The 21,641-nt window shown below is 56.2% G+C and overlaps 2 protein-coding genes across 3 annotated transcripts in view; both read left to right on the forward strand.

Moving 5' to 3' along the window:
- LOC140694588 (adenylate cyclase type 1-like) lies at nt 1-14,876 on the forward strand (the record flags this gene model as incomplete). Its single annotated transcript, XM_072957756.1, has 5 exons — nt 1-125; nt 5,572-5,711; nt 10,067-10,192; nt 10,736-10,854; nt 14,860-14,876. Coding segments are annotated over 4 exons (458 nt in total), but the record flags the coding sequence as incomplete, so codon positions are not given.
- The window catches only part of LOC140694584 (adenylate cyclase type 1-like), a 20,966-nt gene continuing 14,198 nt past the window's right edge, over nt 14,874-21,641 (forward strand). The window contains exons 1-6 of one of the 2 annotated variants that reach the window (XM_072957747.1): nt 14,874-14,939; nt 15,426-15,836; nt 15,964-16,071; nt 16,669-16,785; nt 18,834-18,948; nt 20,964-21,088. In XM_072957747.1, coding sequence (XP_072813848.1) covers nt 16,765-16,785; nt 18,834-18,948; nt 20,964-21,088 — 261 coding nt within the window. In that variant the 5' untranslated portion in view covers nt 14,874-14,939; nt 15,426-15,836; nt 15,964-16,071; nt 16,669-16,764. The remainder of the gene's footprint in view (nt 14,940-15,425; nt 15,837-15,963; nt 16,072-16,668; nt 16,786-18,833; nt 18,949-20,963; nt 21,089-21,641) is intronic. The other variant, XM_072957748.1, reaches the window with a different exon arrangement.

Consider the following 21,641-nt stretch of genomic DNA (forward strand, 5'->3'; position numbering starts at 1 on the left):
GCATCAACATGGGCCCCGCGGTGGCCGGAGTGACTGGGGCTTGCAGGCTGCAGTACGACATTCTGGGGAAACACAGTCAACGTGGCCAGTGGATGGACGGCAACGGGGTCCCGGGCAGGATCCAGGTCAGTGCATTCAGAATCCCCAAGGTGCAGGTGCCCATCCTGCAGGCAGGAGACGGAGGCAGGAGAGGCAAGGGTGAGGCAGGGGCCGGCCACCTAGCCCTGCAGCCTGCATCCTCCCTTCCTCGTCTGCCTCTTCTGGGTGGGGACGCGAAGCTGCAGGCAGGCACGCTGATGGGGGCTCGATGTGTCTGCGGCCTTGGGGGTTGGCCCCGACGTGGCCATGGGGAGAGTCGGGGTGATGAGTGACTGGGATGTTTGGGGGCAGTGCGTGACGACTCCTTAGAAGGGAAGGGGCTGCCTCGCCGTTCGAAGGGCAGAGTGCTGTGTGGCCACCTGACTTGGGAAGCAGCAGGTGACCCTGGGCAGGGAGCCATCTGAAGGTGTCGAGGACAGTGGCGCCTGCTCTTTACGGGTAGGAGGGAGTGTGGACCCACTCTCCTAATTTCCTTTAGAACAAATGAGCAAGTGTGAGTCAGCTGAGGCTTGGACACTGCAGGCCTCTGGGAGCCTCAGAGGGAGGGAGCCTGTCCCCTGTGTGTGGCTGTGGCTGTCCTCTGGGGACCCCGGGGGGCAGGGCAGAGAGCGTGGCACTTGGCGAGCAGGGCTGCTGCCTTCCCGCTGCGGCCTGGCCTCAGGGCGGCGTCAGAGGACTGCGCCCAGTGGCTGTCACCAGTTAGCACTGGGCTTTTGCTGTATCAGAGTCACACTGGGTCCTCTGCAGGCCCTGTGAGATGTGCATTCATCCCAGGTTTTGACAAAGACACTGGGGTGCAGCCCCCTGCAGGATGTGGTTCCAACGAGAAGGTTGTAAGCGTGGGGCTCTCCCACCTCGTGCCTGTTCGGTTCCGGTGGCCCCAGCTGGCATTTTGGGGCACTAGCTGTCGGTCAGGTGCCTTGGTGGGTCCTTCGGATTCATCAGCTTAAAAGGCAAACGGGTCAAAATCCTCACGGCGCTCTCCTGCTCTCAGAACATAGGTGAGATCTCTGTACCTCTGCGTTCTTTTCCTTAAGCTTCTCTTAAGGTGGTGAAACACACATAATGTAAAATTGACCGTCTTAGCCATTTTTAAGTGCCCAGCTCAGTGGTGTCAAGAGCACGCACGTTGTCCTAATGCCGTCGATCCCAGGACACTGTGTTCCTTCCCTAACAGGATCTTTCACCCCTGTTCCTCACAGCCTTCCCTAAGAGCTGGTCATGTCCCAGGGCAGACCTGGTGGGAAGCCCACCCACTCTCCAGCCCGGCCACGTCCAGAGCCGACATCACATGTCTAAGTGTCTGGAGTCAGGTGTGAGTCGGCCACTCCTCTGCTCAGAGCCGCCCCTGTTCCCTCAGCCTCCGGTGAGGGCCAGTTACCGTGGTGTGGCCTCCCCAACAGCATCCAGCCTCCCTCAGCTGCTGCCTGGCGAAGTCCGTGTCTGGACTCCCACAGGGCAGCGCTGCGTCTTGGCTCCAAGGTCCCTCTGCGTGGACCTCCCGGGAGCACCAGCATCACGCAGGGTCTTTGCAGACCCGGCCCCGCGCCTTCCTCCATTTGGCTTGAGTGTCAGCACCCATGCACTTGGGACAGGGCAGGACAGGAGCGGGGCTCTGCTGACGTCTGTCAGCCTGGGTAAGACCAGCGGTCCCCACCCCCACCCCCACCCCCCGGCCCGGCCGCGTGACCGCCCTCTGCGCAGAAGGTGCTCCCAGCCCATCACGCTCCTCCTCCTGTTTGAAGGGAGAAGCACTTACGCTCCACTGCTGTGTGGTTCTTTAAGGGGTTCGTGGTCACAGTCTAGGAGAGATGCCCTTCCCTTTGCTGGCCCAAACTAAGCCTTTGGTTCTTCCCTGGAAGAAGTGAACAAAAGACTCAGATTTTAATGTTCAAGTTTTGTAAAGAGGTGTCTTTTTTCCTGAAAATACTGTCCAATTAGCTGTCGCCTGCCCACGGTCTCATTCTTCAGCCCTCCGGCGGGAGCCTTCTTTCTTCTGGGTCAAAAGTCCAAACAAGGACACCGCCCACCCCGTGTCTGCCGTCCCAGGAGAGGCAGATGGGGGTTCTGTGCAGACTACAGTCCCAGGGACATCTCGGGGGCCCCATTTTCCAAGGAGTAAGCCAGCCAAGGGAAGGTTGACCACGATGATGCCCAGATTCCACCTCGGCCATCCGCTTGGGGACCGAGCAGATGCTTCCCTGGACATGCCTCCAGGGGGCCCAGCACGTGTTCTCATGCAGCGTGAAGTCGACATGGCTGTGGGACGGGTCCTCCCCTGCCGGCCGGGCCTCACAGGGAACTCTGGGGAGAGTTCCAGCGCGACGCTGCTGAGACACAGGGAGCCTCATGCAGACGGCTAAGAATCGGACATTCTAGGGGATGCCCTCGTGGCCTCCTGGGGACCTCGTGTCTCTGAGCCCCTGACCTGGACACTCACCAGGACCCGCCCCGGTAACGTCACGCACAGCCCTGATTCTCAGCCTGGGACTTCCTGGCTGGCATCTCGAGGCTGAGGGGGACACAGGGGCGGCATGCAGCCCGAGCTCCCAGGCGGCCCGGGAGGACCCCCCGGCCCGTCCCCGCCTGCCGTCAAACCTCGGCTTTGCTGTGTGTGGTGGTGGGTCATCCTCACCTCCAGCATTTCCTTGCACAACGTTTTGGATGCTTTATTGCCGCTCGTTCTTCATAAAACAAGTGAAAACAGTGAGAGGAAAAGCTCAGGGTCAGGAGCAGACTCAGAGGTTTTGTCCGTGTGCATCCGGGGGCTCGAGCAGGGCGTCGGGGTGTCGGGAGCACAGGTCTCTTTGAACAGATGAGTTGTGGGTTCAGCTGTGAGAGGAAAGAGCAAAATGGAGCCTTTGATCACGATCCATTTTGCCACCTTGCGTCTTAGAGGCCACGTCTGAGTGGTGGCCTTGGTGACCTCGGTGTCTCCCCGGGTAAGCAGCCAGTCTCGGGCTCAGTTCCATGAAGGACTTTGGGGCACGCTCAGTGAGCCCTGCCGGGGAACTGAGTGAGGCCCTCACCCTTGTGTGGCTTTAGACCGGGGCCTTTGGCAGCTTTGGGGCCACCCAGCAGCCAGCACCCTGGGGAGTTTAAGCACTCTCCACTTTTTCTTGGCCATTTGATTCTTTGTGACTGTCGTAGCCACCATCAGGCTGACCGAGTTACTCTTGTTGTCAGTGGACAGCGTCCTTCTCGTTTACAAGGCGTTGGGGGGGGGGACCACCTGCCCAGCTCCCAAGGCCGAGAGATGGAGTCAGTCTGGCGAGGGTCCAGGCCCCAGGCATCCACCTACCCTTCTCCGTCCGGGTGGGTGGATGGCGGCATCCTGTTCCTCCCCAGGCGACTTCCTCCAGACCCCAGGCAGCCCCCAGCCCCTCCATGCCAGCACCAGCCTGCGCCTCACCAACGAGCAGCTGCAGAAACTGGCAGAGGTAGTTAATTAAGGGCAGTGACAGCGCCCTGGGCCTCCTTCTATCGGTCTGGCAGACACGCTTCCAGCCCTCCTGTCTACACTGGTTCAGCCAGCTTTGGTTCTCCCGAGGGGCCCCTTCCCAGCACATTTAGAGCCATCCGCAGATTTCACCATCCTGGGAGCTGGGCAGGTCCTGATAGTCCGTGGTTATGCTTCCTTTCTGAGCTTCCCTGGGTAGGTTTCCCGCGGGCCTCGGTTGCCTGCCTGCCTGCCTGCCTTCTTGTATTCGACAAGCACTCATGAATGCCAGGAGCCCTGGGGAGACGTGCTGAGACAGACCAGACCCCTCGTGTGGGGCGCTGACTGTCCAGAGAGGGATTAGACGGCGTGCGTGCCAGAAGCAGGCCGATGGTTAGTGAGTGCGAGGGCCGCGCGGGAAGAAGGCCAGGTTCCAGCCCATCGGGCAGGGGAGAAGAACGGTCCTCTGCCCAGCTCTGCCAGGGACTGACACCCTGGGGACCTGAGACCCTGGGCCCTGGATGGGCCGAGTTGCTGTAACTAAAGATCCCAGAGATGGGAGATGGCATGAGAGGGGGAGGGTGTGGGGGGTTTCAGAGCAGCACCCAGGGGAGGGGAGCGAGGTGGTCTCCTTCAGTGTAAGGCGAGGAGGACCCAAGGAATCGTGTCCTCTTCTGCTTAAATAACCTTGCTAGAAAGAGCTTTCTCCTATTTCATGTTGTTTTGTTTTGTTTTGTTTAACATTTTTTATTGACTTATAATCATTTTACAATGTTGTGTCAAATTCCAGTGTTCAGCACAATTTTTCAGTCATTCATGGACACATACACACTCATTGTCACATTTTTTTCTCTGTGATTTATCATAAGATTTTGTGTATATTTCCCTGTGCTATGCAGTGTAATCTTGTTTATCTGTTCTACAATTTTGAAATCCCAGTCTATCCCTTCCCACCCTCTACCCCCCTGGTAACCACAAGTCTGTATCCTCTGTCCGTGAGTCTATTTCTGTCCTGGATTTATGCTTTGTTTTTATTTGTTTGTTTGTTTTTGTTTTTGTTTTTTAGATTCCACATATGAGCGATCTCATATGGTATTTCTCTTTCTCTTTCTGGCTTACTTCACTTAGAATGACATTCTCTAGGAGCATCCATGTTGCTGCAAATGGCGTTATGTTGTCGGTTTTCATGGCTGAGTAGTATTCCATTGTATAAATATACCACATCTTCTTTATCCAGTCACCTGTTGATGGACATTTAGGCTGTTTCCATGTTTTGGCTATTGTCAATAGTGCTGCTATGAACATTGGGGTGCAGGATTTCATGTTGTTTTTAACTGTGTGAGGCGGGAATTCTTCCAGCTAAACTGTTGTTTAGCTAGATTCCCAATTCTGGGAACCCAAGAATTGGGGGAGTGAAGTCACGTCCCCGCTGTCACTAGGGAGGGGAATGTGCCTACCGCCCTGTCTGCGCTGGTGGCCCCCGCTTTTGGGCCCACGGAGGCCCCAGGAGCCAGGAGCCTGTGCACCCCAGCTGGGCCCTGAGGGCTCTGTGCCGGCCACAGGGATGCGAGCCTGGTGCCGGCCCCTTCCTGCCAGTCCCCGACCCTCGAGGTTGTCCGAGGTTCCTGCCGGTGCCGGGAGCCCTGCGGGGAGCCGGGCCTGCCACTGTGTGTCCACAACTGGAGCTCGATGTCTGCAGGTGTGCCTGGAGCCTGGGGTGACCGTGGAGCTCACACCCTGGGACCAGGTCTGTGTAGGCCCTGTCCAGCCCACCCATCATCCGTGGGGACCACTGTCCTCACCTGTTTGTCTAGGGCCGCTTAGTTCCCTCGGAGTCCCCTGCTCTGTTTGTGGGATCATGTTCTTCTCACAGGGCGACCAGAGTCACCACAGGAGGAGCCAGAGGACCTGGCTTGCAGGCCGAGCCAGGGAGGCCGGGCCTGGGTGATCAGGGTGGGCTGTGCAGGTGGAGGAGGGACCCCTCCATGGGCTCCCCTTTGACCAAGAGTGATGCCCGCATGTCTCTCCTGCAGGTGACTGAGGAAGTTCACCGGCTGCTGCGGCGGGGCACGTACCACTTTGTGTGCCGTGGGAAAGTCGGCGTCCAGGGCAAGGGCGAGGTGCTGACGTACTTCCTGGAAGGCAGGACCGACGGAAGTGGCTCCCAAACCAGGTCTGTGAACTGAGAGTGGAAAATGTAAGGACGTGTGGGAGAGCCAGCCTGCAGACCAGACTGGTCATGGGCCACCCCCCGGTACCCCCTGCTGCAGCCAGCCTCTCAGTCGGAGCCGGGGTGGGGGCTCTGCGCGGCTCGGGGTTCACCCCCTGGCCCCCGGGTCAGCACTTGCCCCCTGGAGCAGCAGGGAAGGAGGCTTAGTGGAGCCCACACGGGCCGCTGGGGGCACAGGGGTGAATGCTCGGGGCTTCAGGGGCCTCGGGCTCCTGCAGGGACCAGCCCTGGCAGCAGAGCAGGGCCAGGGTCCAGGGCAAGGCTGGGGCAGGGGCACCGTCCACGCACGGCTTATGAGTGTGTTGCTTAGCGCTTCATAGTCTAAAGGGACATCCGAGTCTCTTGGTGTCGTGAAACGTCCCTTTCATCGAGACGATTATTACCGAGTAGAGCCTCCTTCAGAGGTGGGACTGTCAGACCCGGGAGATCCTCAGACACCCTCGCTGTTCGCTCTCTTCTTGTCAACCTGTAAACAAGAAACGTCCTCGTCTCCCGGTTAAATACATTAATCCCGGATAGGTAGCTTCCTCTAGGCACTGTGTGGGTCCTCCCCTTCCACGTGGAGACAGACTGCTTTCTGGATCTCTTCTCCCTTCTTTCACGGTTACTCCGCCATCCAGTCTGTGTCCTGTTCCCATCATTTCACTAAATCGGTCCCTGTCAAGTTTGCTGATCGCCTTCCTTTGAACTTTTTCTCAGAATACACTACATAGAATCCAACACTCAACAATCTCTGTCCCATTTCCTGAGGATTCCATCCCTTGCATGTTTTTCTCCAGATGACGCACCATCATCTAACACACATGAGGACTTCGCTTTTTTTGTTGTTGTTTTTTTTTTTGGAAATTACCTGATGACCCCAGTCGACTAGAGCTGCTTGGGGCAGGGATTTTATCAGTTTGTTCACTTCTGGATCCTGAGCCCTTAGAACTGTGCCCAGCACAAGGTAGGGACGCCACAAATATTGGTTGAATTAATGGGACATCACATTGTCCCGGAACTCCGAGAACCTTTTTTCTGGCCACTTCTCTCACCTCCTTCATGTCCCATCCCACCTCTGCCGACCCCTCAAATGTTAGTGTTCTCAAGGCTCCGGCACCCATCCTCTGCTCTTCTCATTCTATTCATTTTACACGGCACGTGGGCATCACTAACACGGAAGTAGTTCGGTCGTCTAACAAATCCTGCCCACTTAGCTGGGCGTTCGGGCCTCAGTATGGATTCTGCAACTAGGTTTCAAGACTCAGTCCTCACGCCTCTGCCACTGGAACCGTGTTTCAGGCCTGCACCAGGGTGATAGCCCAGCGCTCTCCTTCCTCTGAGGGCAGCTTCCTCACCGAATTGTCCTCCTCTTAGGATGACACAGATAAGGAAGCAGAGGTGCTATGCGAAGGTGACCAGGAATATAGACTTGTCACCTCCTCCCTCTCACAAATTCTGCTTCTGAATGCATGTTTTATCTTTCTTCTTGCCCGTCAGATAAAACTATACAGGTTGACAGAGGTTACCTTAATTCTCTCTTGCTATGGCGTTTAGTTTCTAAAGGTATGTGGTGAATTAGGGACATAACGTGTTTCTTGAGAAAATTCTTAATGTATAATTAAGACTGGATCACCTGTCCTTGCCAAAACAGAAGCGACTCCTCTCCCTGCTGGGCTGTTACTTACTTACAGGTCGAATCCCTGTGGCCCCTGGGCCACCTGCACCATCTGCCGTCACCGTAGGCTGTCTGCTTCTCCTCCCTTGCAGGCTTCCGTCCGGGCTGTTCAGTGAGATCTGAACCCAGGACATCTAGATGTGTTATAGACCCATTGCTTCAGGCCCTGCACCCCTCTAGACACAGAAGGCCTGGGCGGTGAGGATCATGGGAAAGTCATCCTGGCTCTTCCCTCTTAATTTGCCGTGTTAATTCAACTTTTACGACCTATTCCTGCAAAATGTGAACCCACATTGTGGATAATGAAGTTAAATGCTCTTACTTTAAACATGTTTCTGTGATCAGTAGAAATACATGTGTATTTCAGGGCAAGATTTTCATCTTCTCTTTAACACCTTGGAGAATAACACAATTTAGTAAATGTTTTATTTAAGAGGTGAATCCAGGGCTTTGTATTAAGTCGTATAGACACTACTGTGAGGAAGGTGATGGACCAGAGGCTAGTTGAGGGGAAAACAGTACAAAGCATGCTCAGTATAGGATGCCATGGCTGCAGCCCGGTTGTACACATAGCGAAAGTTTCATGATGAGACAAAACCTAAACTGTAACCCATGAGGTCGATGGGAGATTATTGGTATTAAAATGTGTGGAGTTACGAGGTTGGATAGAAGAGCCTTGAAATTAGGATTCCAGTGAAGGGATATACTTAAATTGTATTCGTTCACAGAACTAACAAAGCATAATAAAATGTATAGGGAATCACAAAAGACACAGAATTGTCAAAGCATCCCTGAAGAAAAAGAATGGAGCTGGAGGAATAACCTTCCCAGACTTGAGACAGTTCTACAGAGTTACAGTAAGCAAAACGGCATGGTATTGGTACAGAAACAGACGTATGGATCAGTGGAATAGAATGGAGAACCCAGAAATGAACCCGCAATGTTTTCGTCAATTTATCTTTCGAGAAAGGAGGGAAGAACGTACAAGGGAATAGAGACAGTCTCTTCAGCAAATTGTGTTGGGAAGACTGGACAGCTGCATGTAAATCAGTGAAGCTAGAATACTTCCTCACACCATACACAAAAATCAACTCAAAATGGATTAAAGGCTTAAACATAGGACAAGAAACAACAAGGCTCCTAGAAGAAAATACAAGCAAAACTTTGTCTCACATACATCTCGGCAGTGTCCTCCTAGTGCGGTCTACTCAAGCAATAGAAAAAGCAAGAATCCACAAATTGGGACCTAGTTAAACTTACAAGCTTTCGCATAAAATGACAACCTACAGAATGGGAGAAACTATTTGTAAAAGATGAAACCGACAAAGGCTTGATCTCTAGAATATGTAAGCAGCTCCTACAACTTAATAGGAGAAAAAGAAACAACCCAATCCAAAAATGGGCAGAAGACCTAAACAAGCAATTCTCTAACGAAGACGTGTGAATGATCGACACGCACATGAAAAAATGCTCTGTATCAGTAATTATCAGAGAAATACAAGTCAAAACTACAATGAGGTATCTCCTCACACCAGTCAGAGTGGCCATCATTCAAGAGTCCACACAAATGATAAATGCTGGAGAGGCTGTGGAGAAAAGGGAACCCTCCTATAATGTTACACTGCTGGTGGGAATGCAGTTTGGTTCAGACATGGTGGAAAACAGTATGGAGATTCCTCAAAAGACTAGGAATAGACTTACCATATGACCCAGCAATCCCACTCCTGGGTTCTATCCAGAAGGAACCTTAATGCAGAAAGACACCCGCACCCCAGTGTTCACAGCAGCACTACTTACAAGACATGGAAACAACCTAATTGTCCATCGATAAGTGGATAAAGAAGACGTGATGTATTTATATGGTGGAATACTACTCAGCCATGAAAATGACATCATCATACCATTTGCAGCAACATGGATGTCCCTGGAGAAGGTCATTCTAAGTGAAGTAAGCCAGAAACAGAAAGAAAAACACCATGTAGTATTACCACTCATATGTGGAACCTAAAAAAAAAAAAAAAAAAAAGACAAGTGAACTTAAATGTAAAAGAGAAAAAGAGTCACAGACAGAGAATACAAACTTGTGGTTGCCAGGGGGGAGTGGGCTGGGAACGGACAGACTGGGAGTTGGAGACTTGCAGATAACGACAGGCATTTATAGAACAGATAAACAAGTTTCTTCCGTAATATAGCACAGGGAACTGTATTCAAGATCTTGTGAGTTTCCAGAAAAACACACGGAAGCCCCAGACAGCCCCAGACACTGTGGACACTCAGTGGCCATATGCAGGGCTCATAGGGATCCAAGTTTTTCTGGAAAAACCCTTTCCAGGTGAGGCCCAGGAAGAGGGCGGTACCCGGCAGCCAAGTCCGTGCAAGCGTCACGCTTCCTGCACGAGGAGAGCAGCTCTCGGGCGCTCCCAGGGCTAGAGAGACCCTGGGGCGGCGGGGAAGTGAGGGCGGACGCGGGAAGGGCTCCTCTGCTAGAAGAGGACCAGCACGGGCAGCTCCCCAGAGAGCACTGCTGCTTCCCGGGGGCTGGGACCCGGGTGGGGCAGGGGAGGGAGGGAGGGGCCCCGGGCATCCGCTGGGCACACCTCACCTGGCCCAGCCTGCAGGGACTGTGTGTCGTCCGTCCTAGGGGTGAGGCCGTCCTGCTCCTGCTGGGGTTCTGCGTCTGCTTCCTGGTGTCCTGTGCCCTGTGCCTGCTCATCACCTGGCCCGGGTACCTGTGTGCGTGTCTTGCGCCTGCCTGTCACCTGAACAGGTAAGTGCTCGGCCTCTGCCTGCCCTCCTGGCAGGCCAGGTGGAGGCAGTTTGTCCCTCACCTTCCTGGCAGGTGAAAAAAGAGTCGTCCACGGGGTACAAGCCCATTAGGCCCCATCCTGTGCGGGGTGCCGTTTGGAGTTCTGGGAGCGGGCCCCGTAGACACAGGGGTGGGTGTGGATGGAGACTCAGTAAATGAGCACGAGGGGTGACACTGTTCTCTCCGAAACGAGGGTGTGGCCTGTCGTGGGACCGTGCCGTAGACGGGGGCCTCCACGCTCTCGAGGACTCTTCGTTGGCGTAGGAGCCAGGGTAGAGCCCGTGGCCCTGTTCTGCCCGGGGCTCCTGGGAGAGGGCCCTGTCCCCGTCCCGCACACCTGCCGCACGTCCTGAGCCTTCCTGTTCAAACGTCCCATTTCCCCTCTGGATCCTCAGTTGTCACGTCTGACAGACCAAGGGTGATCTGTGTACGACGGTCGAAAGCAGCTGCTTCTCGAGAAGATTGAACCGAGGTTTATTTATTTAAAGTCTTTCTTATTCTCAGGTACCCTCTTGATTTAAGTCGAGAAGAAAACGCCACTGGAATAAACAGCCGCAGTCCAGCTCTCTGACTTCACAGACGGGGCGGCATCGGGCCCGGTCAGCTGCAGTTTCCCGCTTCAGGTAAGACGGCTTTACGCGCCTACTTCCAAGCGAAGGCGTCGCACGTAGACGCTGGCTTCTAAGTCCTGTCACGCTCGTCCCCGGTGCTGGGAACCCGTGTGCCCGGTGGACAAACGGCTCTCCTGGTGGAGGGGGCCCGGGCTGGCCCCTTTCTTTCCCAACGTCCACTGCCCCCCTCCTCGCCCTCCCTCGTCGCCCGAGCACTTTTCTCAGGGTGGGATTCTCGGCACTGCAGCGGGTCCCCCCTCCGGGCTGCCGGGCAGGAGGCAGCTCGGGCTGGGCGCACGGTCCCGAGGGCAGGCGGCTGCGGTTCCCCCGGCCAGCCAGCGCGTGCCTGTTCAGGGGCCGACCCACGTGCTCACACACTGCCCTCCCCAGGCCCTGGCCGTGACAGCAGGGCCCTGAGGTCGCCCCGGGGCTTGCGCAGAGGACTGTGGGGCCAGGCGACAGGAGGGGGCGTGGTCAGCAGGATCCGACTGGGGAGGATGGGGGCCGGCAGGTGGGACAGATCTGTCCAGCAGAGGCCCAGTGTGTACCGAGGGAGGCAGCTGCCAGTGGGCGCGGCCGCGCACGCGGCTGGGTTGGGGTCCATCGCAGTCGTGCATCCCTGAGGAAGCCTAGGCGTCAACAGAGGGCTTTCCTCCGTGACGTAGAAGTGGCCACAGCCAGGGCATCAGGGTTGGTGTGGCAGCTCTGGGACCACCTGGGGCCTTCACCGGCCCAACTGGCTCCATCATCACTAGAGGCTGCCAGCTCCAGGGCCTTCGTGTCTCCGTCCACGAAAGGATGGGTATTGGAGCTGATATTCATCGTGTACTAGGAGCAGGGCCTGGGCCACCACAGGCTCAACTGAACATTGTTGGAACAAGAGGGGAAGCTGGTGAAACCCAGGGGCGGGATCCCTGTCAGTCCTGGAGGCCAGGATGCCGTGACCAGAGGAGGCGCTCTACGGGGCTGGAGAGTCCGTGGTGACGGCTGGAAAGGGGCAGAGCTCACCGGCCAGACGTGTTCCTGCAGTGGTGCTGGCCTTGGGTGGGCACGTGGAGGGGCCGAGGCTGAGCAGGCGGGGGGGGGGGCAGGGGTAAGAGGAACAGTGAGGAGGGAGCCAGAGGGGTGCACACTGGACCAGTCCCTGGGCACCTGCGGGTTCAGATGCGCTTTGCTGTCTGGGGGGGGGGGGTCCAGGCCTCCCTGGTCCCTGGGGAACGTGAGCATGACGTGACTGGGAAGGAGGCTGGGTGTGCCTCGTACAGCGCCCCTGTCACCTTTCCCACGCGGGCCTGGCGCTGATGGTCGTATTTCAGCCTCATTTTTCCATCCACCATCCCAGTAACCCCTTCGTGGTCTTCTGAGCCGAGGCAGAGGGGATCGCTCAGGAGGGTGAGAGTCCTAACGTGGGCTTCCTCGCCTCCCTGTGTTACCAAGTCCCAAGCTCATTCTGCTCGCCACGTGGCAGGCCAGGAAACCGGGGGATGAAGTGTTAGGGCAAAGAAGAGTGACTTTGTCCGGAGAGCCGGCTGACTGAGAAAGATGGCAGAATAGTGTCCTGCAGAACCATCTTCTCCAAGTCAGAATACGGGCGCCTTTTACCCCAAACGGGGGAGGGGGCGTGGTTGGTTGCTGCAAAGTTCTTGGTGCAGGAATTTGCTGTTCTTGCAGCTGTCCGCATGGGTGAGGTCATGGTGCCCCTATAAAGCCTCTAAGAAAGCAGATGTCATGTTCTGTTCTGCAAGGTGTTGCCTTTACATGAATGGGAAAGTGTTAATATCCTTAAAGGTCAGAGCCTTGAGAGTAGGCTCTGCTGTATATTTCAGGCTAAAGGCAACATTGTGCTTCAAACGGTGCAGAAACAGCAAGACTAGGCCTAGGAAACAACACAGGGTTAAAGCGAAAGGATCAGGTCTAGTTTGCAGTCAGATTTGCTCTTTCCTATTACACCTGCTGCCCTCGCAGGGCTGGCTTCAGGGAGGAAGAGCGCCCCCAGCCCCCCCAGCCCCCAAGAGCCGCCTGCAGCGGGTGAGGAAGGCAGGGAGGGGGTTTGCAGCGCTGGTGAGGTCAACTAGACATGGCTGATGGATGGACACTGACTGCAAAGTTAGAAAACCTCTAGGTTTTTCCTCTTTGGGGAGAGAGAGAGGGAGCCTTGGCAGAGGGCAGTGACCCTAAAGACAAACCCAAGAGCTCCTGGCAGCCCCTGCAAGTCCCCGGTCCTGGTCCTCGTGTTACATCATGTCCTACCTCAGCCCCAGTGGCTCCCACGGTGTATCTGTGTGGGACTGAGTTCATTTATTTAGCATAATCATGGCAGTATTTTTTAAACATGAAATTGCAGCTTACTAGGGTCTGTGTAATCTTTTTTGTTAATTTGTTTATTTTTTCCTTTATTTATTTGTGTGTGTGTGTGTGTGTGTGTGTGTGTGTGTGTGTGTGTGTGTGCGCGCTGTTAACAAAGGGGATGGAATAGGAATGAATGAAAATGTCACTCTATTGACCGTCATCAGGGTTCCCTGGAAGCCTGTTTCAGTTGTGTGTGTCTGTGTGAGTGTGGCTTATAACATGGTTCTTAATTTGTCGCCTGGTTGGAAGCCTTTGAGTGCCCCTCCCCGCCCCCTCCCCTCCCATGGGAGCAGCAGCGGGCAGTCAAGGGAGCCAGGCCATGCCTCCTCCTGGCCCCTAACTCACAGGGCAGGAGCCCTGAGAATAAGCCAGGAGCACAGCCGGCTGAGCGGAGGATGTGGTTGTGTAGCTGTCGCGTTCGCCTCGACTGAACTCCACAGCCACAGGGCTCGGGCACGTCGGGGAGGTTCGTCACTCAGCGGCCACCCTGCTTCCCACCGACCATTTGGAGCAGCTGCGGTTTTCCTGGTTCGTGTCCCGGTCACGGCACCCTCCACGGCTTCTTTCCCTGCAGAGCAGGCTCTCACTCCAGATTTGCCCTGCGTCCCCCTGCCTCGTGGGGTCCTTCGTGAAATTCAGCTCCGGCTGTGAACTGCCCTCCAGACGTGGGGTCCGGGACGCCCAGCCTGGCCACGGCTGCAGAGTCGCTTTCTGAGACAGTGACAGGAGCTTTGAGGACGTTCCAACAGCTGACACCCCAGAGGGCCGCCTTTGACTGACTGTGTGTCCTGTTCTAGGGGCGTTTTCTGTTGTTTGCATCCGACCGGCCGTCTTTCTTTGGTGTTATGACAAATTAGCCGTCGTGCCGCTGTTTGCTCTGTGTGTGTGTGTGTACCTGTGTCAGCGTGGGGCGTGAGCTGAACAGCCCGCTGCGTCCTGGTCTGCAGAGTGCGTGCGGTTGGCTGGTGGTGTCTGGGCCCCGGTTCCTCGGCTGTAGAGCGGGGACCGTAATGGCCCCGACCTCACAGGGTGGGAGGGTTAGAGGGATACGCGAGTACGCGGCCCAGGGCACCCTCGCTGGTCCGCGCTTCCTCTGTGGTCCCGTGGTCTCAAGTTTTGTTTTCGTTCTAATTTCAGAAGTGTGATTCTAAAACCTTCTGACTTTATCCATGAAATCATTTGTTGAGTATTGTAGAAATGCATTTAAAGAAGCTGAAAATGAAATTTCTAGTAACTTTACAAACATCGTGTAAAGCCTGTGTGAAGAAAGGGACGAAACATAGAGCATAAAAAAGAAGAAACAAGTAAAGGAAATTTTTTACCATTGCTGAGACAGAAGGGCGCAATATTCTGAAAACGTCAAGTTAATCTATTCAGTGAATTTCGGTGCCAGTCAACGTCATAGGGCAGGGCAGATGGCGGGAAGTGTTGCTGTTTTAATTTAGAGATGTCAGTTTTCAGTTTTTTAATTTTGGCAGTTTTTTCACCTGGGAGATGAATGATATGAAAAGAGCCAGGAAATGTGTGTGGAGGATGAATTATGGGTGAGACTCTAGCCGCATTCAGATGGTTCTGGCCGTTCTAGAGTGTGAATCACCTACTGTGGCCACAAATGACTGTAAAAGAGACTTGGTTTTCAATAGTGCTTTATTGCTCGGTGTTTTCCAGAGTGCTCGATGATCCCGATCGGCGCCATCTCGTGTATCTTCACAGTGGTCTGTATCTACTCCGTGGCCCCAGGATATGTGGTGAGCGTGTCTGCAGGGGCTGGGCGTGGCAAGGGCCGTGAGGGACAGGGATGAGGGGCAGCCGCCGGGAGCCGCACTGGAGGGCCCGCCCCTAGGATGGGGAGGGAAACAAGGGGGGTCAGAAGTGGGCCTGGGGTGTCCCAGGAAGCCAGGGTGAGGGGGACATCGGCCAGTGGAGGAGGTGTGATCGGCCCTTTGTGGCGTGCCAAGGACAGAAGCTGGGGCAGTGAAACAGGAAGGAGGGGGTGGGGGGGGGAACAGGATGGAGCTGAGGGGTTTAGGAGGACGGTAGGGGTCTCGTGTCCTCCAGCCCAGGTCCTGGGGCTCCGCTTCTGGTAGTGAGGAGCCTCGAAGGGCCAGGACTGGGCAGGAGTACCCAAGGCCTGGCCGGTGGCACTGGGGGAGTGGGTGGGGCAGGGGGCCAGAGAATGCCGGGGAGGAGGGGGTGCTGTGTGCTCTGAGTGGGGCCCCTCCATCCCCCTCCAGGTGGGCTGCCTGCTCTGGGCCGGGAGCTCCAGCCCCAACGGGTCCCTGGCGGTCCTGTCGTCTGAGGGCCGGGCCCTAGTGCTGCCCGCCCTGCCCGCCCTGCCCTGCAAGCTGTGCCCCATACCCTGCTCTGAGGCCTCATGGGCGCCCTCCTGCTGGCCATATCCCTGCGGGTCTCCTCTTTGCCCCAAATGATCCCCGCTTGTGGCGTCACCACGTCCTGGACCTCAGCGGGTACGCGAGGACCGTGGGGCAGGTACGCTGCTGCTGCCGGGCATCCCACGGGCAGGCGTCGCAGATACCCATCCGTGATGCCCTGTGCTGTGGTCTGCTGACTAGAAGCTCGTTCGTGCCAGGGCTTCTCCCCTCGTCCACTTGGGTGCCAGTTCCAGCAGGTCCTTGGGTTTCTCGGTGAGATGTGGCTCTCAGCCCGGGTCAGTCCCAGGCGCCTCTGGGGGTGTCGCACCTGTGGGGCCCTCGGTGGATGGGTCTTGTGTTCTTGGCACTGAATGGGGTTCTCCTCCTTCTCTTCCCCAAGGGGCAGCTTGGAGCCGATCCTGGCCATCCTGCTGTTCTCACGTGCGCTGGCCCTGACGCCTGGCACGTGGACGTCAAGCTGCGGCCGGACTACGTCTGGGCTGCGCAGGCAAGAGGAGCCCCTCTGCTTCCACGGGGGTCGGCAAGGGAGTCCCTTGGGAAGGGTGTCACGTGGGGGCTTCCGGCTAGACGCCAGCAGCCAGCCGTGTGGGTGGTGTTAGGCATAGGGACCCCTGCGGGGGGGCCTCGCAGTGGGGGAGAGGGACGAGGCTGCACCCCAAGTACAGCAAGGGCAGGTGGGCTTGTACAGCCGAGGGGCAGGGTGGGGGCAGTGGCTGTAAAGTGATGAAGAGTAGAGATCAGGGGGCAGGGGTTTCTGATTGAGCTGATGTAACAGGATTCATGCTGAGGACAGGCCTGGGTGATCGGACGTCACCTGGGGAGGGTGGGAGGTGAGGAACCCGATCAGATGTCCGGGGTGATCGGATGTCAGGGATGGGGTGTCTGGGTGAGCTGGCTCAGCGGGGTTCTTGCTAAAACTGGACAATGCGGAAATGAAGAGGGACGCCGCAAAGTCAGGGCCCAGTTGGGAAGACAGTTCAGAGTCTGGTCCAGGAGAGGATCTTGTCAGGTGGCGGGTTGTCGAGCGAGTGAAGGATGCTGGAAGGGTGGGCGAGTGACCAACGGAGCATCCTGTCATCCCCAGGCAGAGGAGGAGCGGGACGACACGGAGAGGGTGAAGCCGGACAACAGGAGGGTCCTCTTCAACCTCCTGCCGGCCCACGTCGCCCTGCACTGCCTCATGGCCAACCCCCGGAACGCGGTGAGTGTGCGGCCTGCGTGGCAGTGCTTCCCGGGCCCTGAGACCCAGCAGGGTGCTCCTCCAAGCCGAGCTGCTCTGGGAGGGGCTGCAGGGCTGCAGCTGGAGGTCCAGTCCAGAGGGACCCTCCCCTCTGCCTCATACCGCACGGGGTAGCCTTTTCCAAGCCCTCAGCTGCACCAAGGAGGGGAGGCCCCTCTGCCCACCCCCAGGCGCAGGGCAGAGGCCGGGCCATCAGAGGCTCCTGGGATGTGGGGTTGACAGGTGCCCAGAACCACCGTGTCCTCCCCTTTGATCCTGGAAGAGAGCATAACGTTCACCATCCCCACAAGGCGGGAGATGGGGCTTCAGGAAACCACACTCAAGGGGGAAAGCGCTGTTTCAAGACCTTCACGGTCTGGGTGGTGTCCCGTCCTGGCTGAGTTTGTGTGGGCGGCCTGGCCTGGCCCTGCCCGCCTGGCCGCAGGGCTGGTGGTTCATCCTCTTCTCCATGTTCAGTGCAGTCTGGGGCCACGACCTAGAGGTGAAGCTCGAAAACCACCCCAGCAGCACAGCGCAGGGCTTGGAAAAGCCGTCTCAAAAGTAAGAGAGTCTCAGGTTGGGTTTCTAGGTCCTAAAGGCACAAACACCAAGGCTCAGCTTGCCCAGCTGTGGCCTGAAGTAGCTTCCAGGCTCATCTTTCAACCTGCTGGGCCTGGGGGTGTCCAGAGAGGTTTGTCTTGCCAGAGCAGCATGTCCCTCCCTGGTGCCACCCCCCAACAGGGGGCTCTGCTCTCACCTGGGAGCTGAACGACCTCGCGTCGTCCTAGATGCTCCAGGCCCCCTCCTTGTGTGTCTATTGTTAAATAAATTGAATCAATAATTAATAACCTTCCAAAACAGAAAGTGCTGGGTGTAGCTGGGTTCACGGGTGAATTCTGTCAGACGTTTCATAAAGAAGTCATACCAGTTCCCTGTAATCTCCTCCAGGATATAGAAGTAGAAGCAATGCTTCCCACCGCATTCTGTGAGTCCAGCATTACCACATTAGCGCATTGCCACAATAGCAAACCAGATTAAGAAATTACAAGAAAGGAAAATTACGGGCCAGTATTCCTTTTGAATATAGATGCATAAATTCTCACCAAATATTAATTAGACAATTGAATTCAGCAAGGTATGAGAAGAACTAAGCGCCACAAATGAGTGTTGAATTTATTCCAGATACGCAAGGCTGGCTCAGCATTTCAAAATTAATTAAGAAAACTCACCATATCAACAGGATAAAAAAAGAGAAATCACATGATCATATCAATTGATGCAAACCATTTATTTGACAGCATATAACACCCATTCCTGATTTAAAGAAAACTTCCTCAGCAAACTACGAATAGAAGGGAACTTCCTCAACTTGATAAAGAGTATCTACCAAATCCCCCTGTAGCGTGCCCGCAGACACGATGCGGAGGAACTGATGCCTTCCCCCGAGATAGGAGCGCGACAAGGAAGCCCCTCTCCTCTCACCGCTCCTGTTTGCCAGTCACACTGGAAGACCTGGCTAGAGCAGTGAGACAGGAAAAGGAAATAAAGGTGTATAGACAGAGAAGGATGAGATAAAACTGTCCTTGTCCTTAGGTAGTACGATTATTTATATAGAAAAAACGATTTTTTAAAATACACCAGCAGTGAACAAGTGAAATCTGAAAATACAATACCCTTTGTGTTAGCACACACCCCCACACTTAAATACCGGGTACAGGTTTTCAAGATACAGGTAGTATCTCTATGAGGAAAGCGAGAAAGCTCTGATGAGAGAAGTCAAAGAAGGTCTAGCTAAGTGGAAATACAGTCCGCGTTTCTGCCTAGAAGGACATCATCAAGACGTCAGTTATTCCCTGCTTGACCTGTAGATTGAACTCAAGCAGCCCGGCTGCTGCATTGTTGATGTGGAGATCAAATCGCGAGCTCACCAGGGGTGCCGCTTGGCCCCCTGCAGGTCACTGGCTGAGCGTCCCTGCTGCCTCTGCCCTCGCGCCCCTCAACTGTAATAACCCGCGTGTGCTCACATCCAGGTCAGGCCGTGCGTCTCCTCCCGCCTCGGCGCGTTGGCAGCCTTCCCCGTGGAGGCGCTCGGCGTCCCGGACGAGATCGACTACCGGTCCTGCGACGACTTCGTGCTCCGTGCAGGTACGTGGCCGCAGGCCGTCCCGTCACTCGGGCCAGCGCACCCTTCCCGCACCCGGCCCGGGAGCTGGTGGCCACGGCCCTCTGCCTAGGAGGCCGTTCCAGGCTCCCTTGTCTCAGGGAGGCGGGTGGAGCCACCCAGAGGAGTGCGTGGGACACAGGGACAGCCGGGTGAGCCTCAGAGCTGGGTATCGGTGACTTAGGACCGAAAGAGTGATTGTCCAGCTCACAAGGCACGTGAGAAATCTTGATTGTCTCAGAGGCTTTCACGTGCACGTCTGAGTCCACACGCGGCTGGAGGAGGGCGCCCCGTTTCCCTGCGCAGAGCCCGGCTGTGCAGACTCAAGCCGGGCCCTTGGTCCTCCTGGGGTCCCTTCCCCTCACCTGGGAGTGAGGTGGGGGACCATCGGGGGTCTAAGCTCCTTTCTAGCTTTTATAAAACTGTTAGATTATTTTTTAACTCTTAAATTCCGCCCCCTCCTTTTTTTTTGGCAAGAAGATAGTTTCCCACAAAAATTCTTACTAGTCAAGGATGTAGTTAAACTGGAGATTTATGATTTTTTAAAAACATTGTGTCTTAGCTGTTACAGGTGTTTCGATTTAATTTCGAGTGGGGGAGGTAATTAGGTTGATTTATTTACTTTTTTAATGGGAGCACTGAGGACCGAAGCCAGGGCCTCCTGCGTGCTAAGCACGTGCTCTACCACTGAGCTATTATGTACCCTCCTCCCTGCAGATTTATGGTCTCTTTCTTGTTCTCCTTTCTCTCTCTCTCTCTCCTTTTCCTGCTAGTCCGTGATAGAGTTAGTTAAACTGGACATGTCTGGCCGTTTTGCAGTTGAAACGTCTAGTGGCCTTAAGAGCAGGAGCGAGAGCTGGGTTTGAGTGTGAGGGGGCAGCAGGTGTCCCTCCGAGTGGGCGGGGTTCTGACGCGCTTAAGCAGAAGCGCTGACTTAGAGCTGGTGCCTGGCCTGAGGGATGGGCTGGAGGTGGGGGCAGGCCGCCCTCTGTGCCTCACCCCCCCCCCCTCAGTGGTCAGTTCTCCGGGGCTGCGGGCTCGGATTAACAGATGTACTGACGTGAGAGGGGACAGATCCAAGGGCCCGTCATGGAAATTCTATTTCTTACCCTGTTACTGAGAATCTGCTGGCTGATTGGCCCTCTCTGTGCCCGGACGGCTGGTCCCACGAGGCTGGATCCTGGCTCCGACTCGTTCACGTGGGCTGACGCTTCCGGGGTGGTAGAGGGGGGCTCTCTGCGTCGCCCCAGCCGTCTGTGAAGTGGGCCCTTTGGGGACTCTTCCCCGAGGTCCCACATCTGCCTGGCCCAAGGCCGAGCTCTCCCAACTCACCGTCCAGCTCTGCCCGCTTCCCCCACCTTCTCCCGCAGACGCCAGCACCCCCTGCCCAGGCTTCGGGGGATTGACCGGGCGAGTGTCTGAAATGTTATTAAGACACTTGGCTGAGCTCAGAAAAATTGACACGTGAGGACAGAATCAGTAGATGCGACCTGGTGTCGGCGCAGACACAGCTGGGGCACCCGGGCCTGTGTCGCTCCCCAGGCCGTTAGGACCCCGAATCGCAGAAAGAGAAGGGGGGCTCCGCTCTCCTTCAGAGCATCTTGAAATACTTCATTCCGGGCCCCAGTCCCGAAGGAGCTGAGGGATCCCACCCAGGGAAGCAGTCAGGAGCTGCTGTCCTTTCTGGAAGGAGGAGCTGGGGTGGGGGTGGGGGGACACACACTGTGGCTCTACAGACCGAAAGGTCAGCCTTCTTAGCGGTGAGACTCGGTCTGAGGATGCTGTTCCAGGAAATGGGACTTTTTCTCGGGATCAGGACTGCTTCCTGGGGGTGTGGGGTGCAAGCAGGGGCTGGGAGCAGCCGCTCAGCCATGCTGTGGGGTCCCTGCTTCAGGGAGGGGGGTTGCACTTGGTGGCCCCAGGAATCCATGACCCCACAAGGGCCAGCTCCTCCCCTCCAGAGCCTCCCCACTAACACCACACCGGGGCTGTTTTCCAGGCATCAACATGGGCCCCGCGGTGGCCGGAGTGACTGGGGCTTGCAGGCTGCAGTACGACATTCTGGGGAAACACAGTCAACGTGGCCAGTGGATGGACGGCAACGGGGTCCCGGGCAGGATCCAGGTCAGTGCATTCAGAATCCCCAAGGTGCAGGTGCCCATCCTGCAGGCAGGAGACGGAGGCAGGAGAGGCAAGGGTGAGGCAGGGGCCGGCCACCTAGCCCTGCAGCCTGCATCCTCCCTTCCTCGTCTGCCTCTTCTGGGTGGGGACGCGAAGCTGCAGGCAGGCACGCTGATGGGGGCTCGATGTGTCTGCGGCCTTGGGGGTTGGCCCCGACGTGGCCATGGGGAGAGTCGGGGTGATGAGTGACTGGGATGTTTGGGGGCAGTGCGTGACGACTCCTTAGAAGGGAAGGGGCTGCCTCGCCGTTCGAAGGGCAGAGTGCTGTGTGGCCACCTGACTTGGGAAGCAGCAGGTGACCCTGGGCAGGGAGCCATCTGAAGGTGTCGAGGACAGTGGCGCCTGCTCTTTACGGGTAGGAGGGAGTGTGGACCCACTCTCCTAATTTCCTTTAGAACAAATGAGCAAGTGTGAGTCAGCTGAGGCTTGGACACTGCAGGCCTCTGGGAGCCTCAGAGGGAGGGAGCCTGTCCCCTGTGTGTGGCTGTGGCTGTCC

Source organism: Vicugna pacos, unplaced genomic scaffold (genome assembly GCF_048564905.1).
Source record: "Vicugna pacos unplaced genomic scaffold, VicPac4 scaffold_56, whole genome shotgun sequence".
NCBI lineage: Eukaryota > Metazoa > Chordata > Mammalia > Artiodactyla > Camelidae > Vicugna > Vicugna pacos.